Raw genomic sequence first — 2,937 nt, 5'->3', positions numbered from 1 at the left:
GACTAACAAGATAATATGTAACAAACTTTAGAGTATTTCTAGCAATTGAATATTTATATTTATATTTTGTATTCTGTCCCTAAATAAAGGGATACTAGTTACCAAAGTTATAGGATCAAAACCGTGTACTCTTGGGTTATTTATACCCATCGTTATTATGCAATGAGACAGAGATTACAGTTTATCATGGTATCAGCGTAAAACACAAAGATCCATACCTTTCTTCTTCACCCTTTTTTACACAGCAGCTTCTTTTCTTCCACAAACAATGGCTGAATCCAGCAAATTCCATCCTGCACTCACTATAACAAACATTAAAAATACAATTCCCATCGTCCTTGATATGGATACTAGCAAATACCTATCGTGGGAAGCATTCTTCAAAACCCACTACCGTGCATATCAAGTACTCGATCACATCACTGCCACTCCAACAACCACTGATTCCTCTTCTTCTACAACGACACCATCTTCAGAACCTAAAAACACAGAAACTTGGAACCGATTGGATGCAATTGTACTCCAATGGATTTACGGGACCATCTCCGCCGATCTGTTGGATATTATTCTCAAAGCTGATCAAACTGCCCTTGATGTGTGGGATCGTATCAAGTCTATTTTTCATGATAACAAAAATTCTCGTGTTGTTCACCTACGACACAAATTTCCTAACATTCGTCTTGACACCTATGAAGCCCTTCCATCATTCATTCTCCCACACAAAACCCCTTCCATCATTCTATGAAGCCCTTCCATCGACAATTATGAACCCCTTTCATCGACAATTATGATCACGTCGGTTATCAAATCTCCCACACAAAACCCCTTCCATCATTCTATGAAGCCAGATCAACTCTTATACTTGAAGAATCGCGTAAGATGCAGCAAGCAGCCAACACCGCAACTTTCGCCGTAAATTTTGCTCTCATCACTCAATCTCCACATAATCCGCCATCAATAGTCAACAATCGAAACCCTAATTTATCTAATCGTGGTGGTCGTAGTCGTGCACTGTACAGGGGAAATTACCGGGGTCGCTATCAGAGTAATCGGGGAAGAGGAAACCCACGACCCTATTCAGGTGTGTCTAATGGAGTTCATGAAACGTCCCGTCAAATTAACCTTGACGACCAACGTTTACTTGGTCCCATAACCTTGATCGAAAAATCTATATGAACATTTTTAAACAATCATTGCATTCATTTATTGAAAGAGATTACCCAAAAAGGAAATCCAACATTTTAAATGTTTTAAAGTCAAACCAAACTTAACAAATGTTGATCAAAAAGTCGACCTACAACCATAATAATAAAATGTATGAAAAGTGAATGCAACAGCAGTAATTGTTTAAATAAAATCTGCGACACAATATGCAGACTCTCTATCCAGCGGAAGCAAATAATCATATTACTTATGTACCTGAGAATAAAACATGCGAGTAAACTGTCAACATAAAAATGTTGGTGAGATATAGGTTTAATAAAACAACTTGAATATCATTAGACCACAAGATTTAATGTTGAGAAACGTCTTAAAAATATTATTACATCTATCTCGTGAGTACCTGGTAACCCAACTTAACTCGGTTTATCTACCCTTTTATGGATCATACACTGAACAGGTGTATCTTCTACGAAGGACTATACATTCCCTTGAAAACTAGCGCGACTAAGAAGGAATTGGGTGGTCAGGCCCGATAGATCTATCAATAGGATTCGCGACTACGGTACAGAGCCCGTAGCTAAAAGTTACCAAGCTAAGGTATATTTTTGTTCAACTCACAAATGAATAATTTACCATTTTTGATTACTTGTATCTAATATGTAAAACAAAAAGCATGTATCCTCATCCCAAAAAGATTTAAAACAGTAGAAAAAATGAGACTATAACTCACCTTAGAGTGCAAAGTAGATAGTAATCCAACTAGCACAAGATAAAATGATCACGGATGATCAAAGACTCCAACCTAATTATGAAAGTAAGTAAGTAAAAGTCTAACTTAGGTCAAGTCAATGCATGATAGTCCTAGTGCTTGAAGTAGCTTTGGAATTATGTGACGAAAGTTTGAATAAGTATTTATTTTGATATATTATAAGTTTAATAAAATTAGATTAATTTAATTAATTTATCATAAGCTTAATGACATAGTAGATATATCATAAGTACTTAATTAATAATTAAATATTAATTATATTATTAATATTTTTAATTAATAATGAGTTATTAATTATAGTATAAGTATATTAATTAATATTAGAATATTAATCACAACATAAGTTTTAATTAAATTATTATATCATAATTATTCAAATATATTATTAAAATATATTATTAAAATCCATAAACATTTAATAATTAAATTAAATTATATCATTAGTATTTAATTAATTTAAGTCATAAGTATTTTATATTTAATTATCATTAACATAAGTGTTATTAATAATAATTAAATTATTAGTTATCATAAGTTTAATTATTGACATAATTAAATTATATAACATAAGTATTAAATTAAAAGATTTATTAAATACAAATCAAAAGTTTTAAATGACAAAAAAATATTAATTTTTATAACCTAAGTATTAGATAATATTAAGAGATATTATTTTATTCTAAGTTAATTCAAAAAGTTTTATTCAGAAAATCAACAATCGCGGTCAACAGCCAACTTCAAAAAGTCAACAGTCAACATGACCCAAAAATGATCTTTAAAACTCATACACACTCATATTCTAATGATATTGCTATAGTATAGGTCCCGGTAGTTGATATACTTGACTAAAATACAAAACTTAAAATTTTACAAAAATGACTAAACTGCCCACTTCGTTATTTTCTAGAAAAATCAGCGGGTTTCAGTTTGACAATCGGCCAATGCTTAGAGTGACTTATAAAACTTAAAAATACTTGACTAACCCAACCTTATTACTATCACTA

At 31.5% G+C, this 2,937-nt stretch overlaps 1 protein-coding gene across 1 annotated transcript; it reads left to right on the top strand.

Annotated features, from left to right (window-relative positions):
* Positions 1 to 268: 268 nt before the first annotated feature.
* On the top strand, positions 269 to 745 carry LOC139848507 (uncharacterized). The gene has a single exon (XM_071838236.1). It carries the CDS (start codon positions 269 to 271, stop codon positions 743 to 745), a length of 477 nt encoding a protein of 158 aa, XP_071694337.1.
* The last annotated feature ends 2,192 nt before the right edge of the window (positions 746 to 2,937 follow it).

This window comes from Rutidosis leptorrhynchoides, chromosome 5 (genome assembly GCF_046630445.1).
Source record: "Rutidosis leptorrhynchoides isolate AG116_Rl617_1_P2 chromosome 5, CSIRO_AGI_Rlap_v1, whole genome shotgun sequence".
Taxonomy (NCBI): domain Eukaryota; kingdom Viridiplantae; phylum Streptophyta; class Magnoliopsida; order Asterales; family Asteraceae; genus Rutidosis; species Rutidosis leptorrhynchoides.
The sequence above is the reverse complement of the archived record's forward strand: the minus strand, read 5'-3'. Positions and strand labels throughout refer to the sequence as shown.

Bases quoted from the DNA above. Each gene is read 5' to 3' on its own strand.
- LOC139848507 (XM_071838236.1), top strand. From the start codon at position 269: ATGGCTGAATCCAGCAAATTCCATCCTGCACTCACTATAACAAACATT.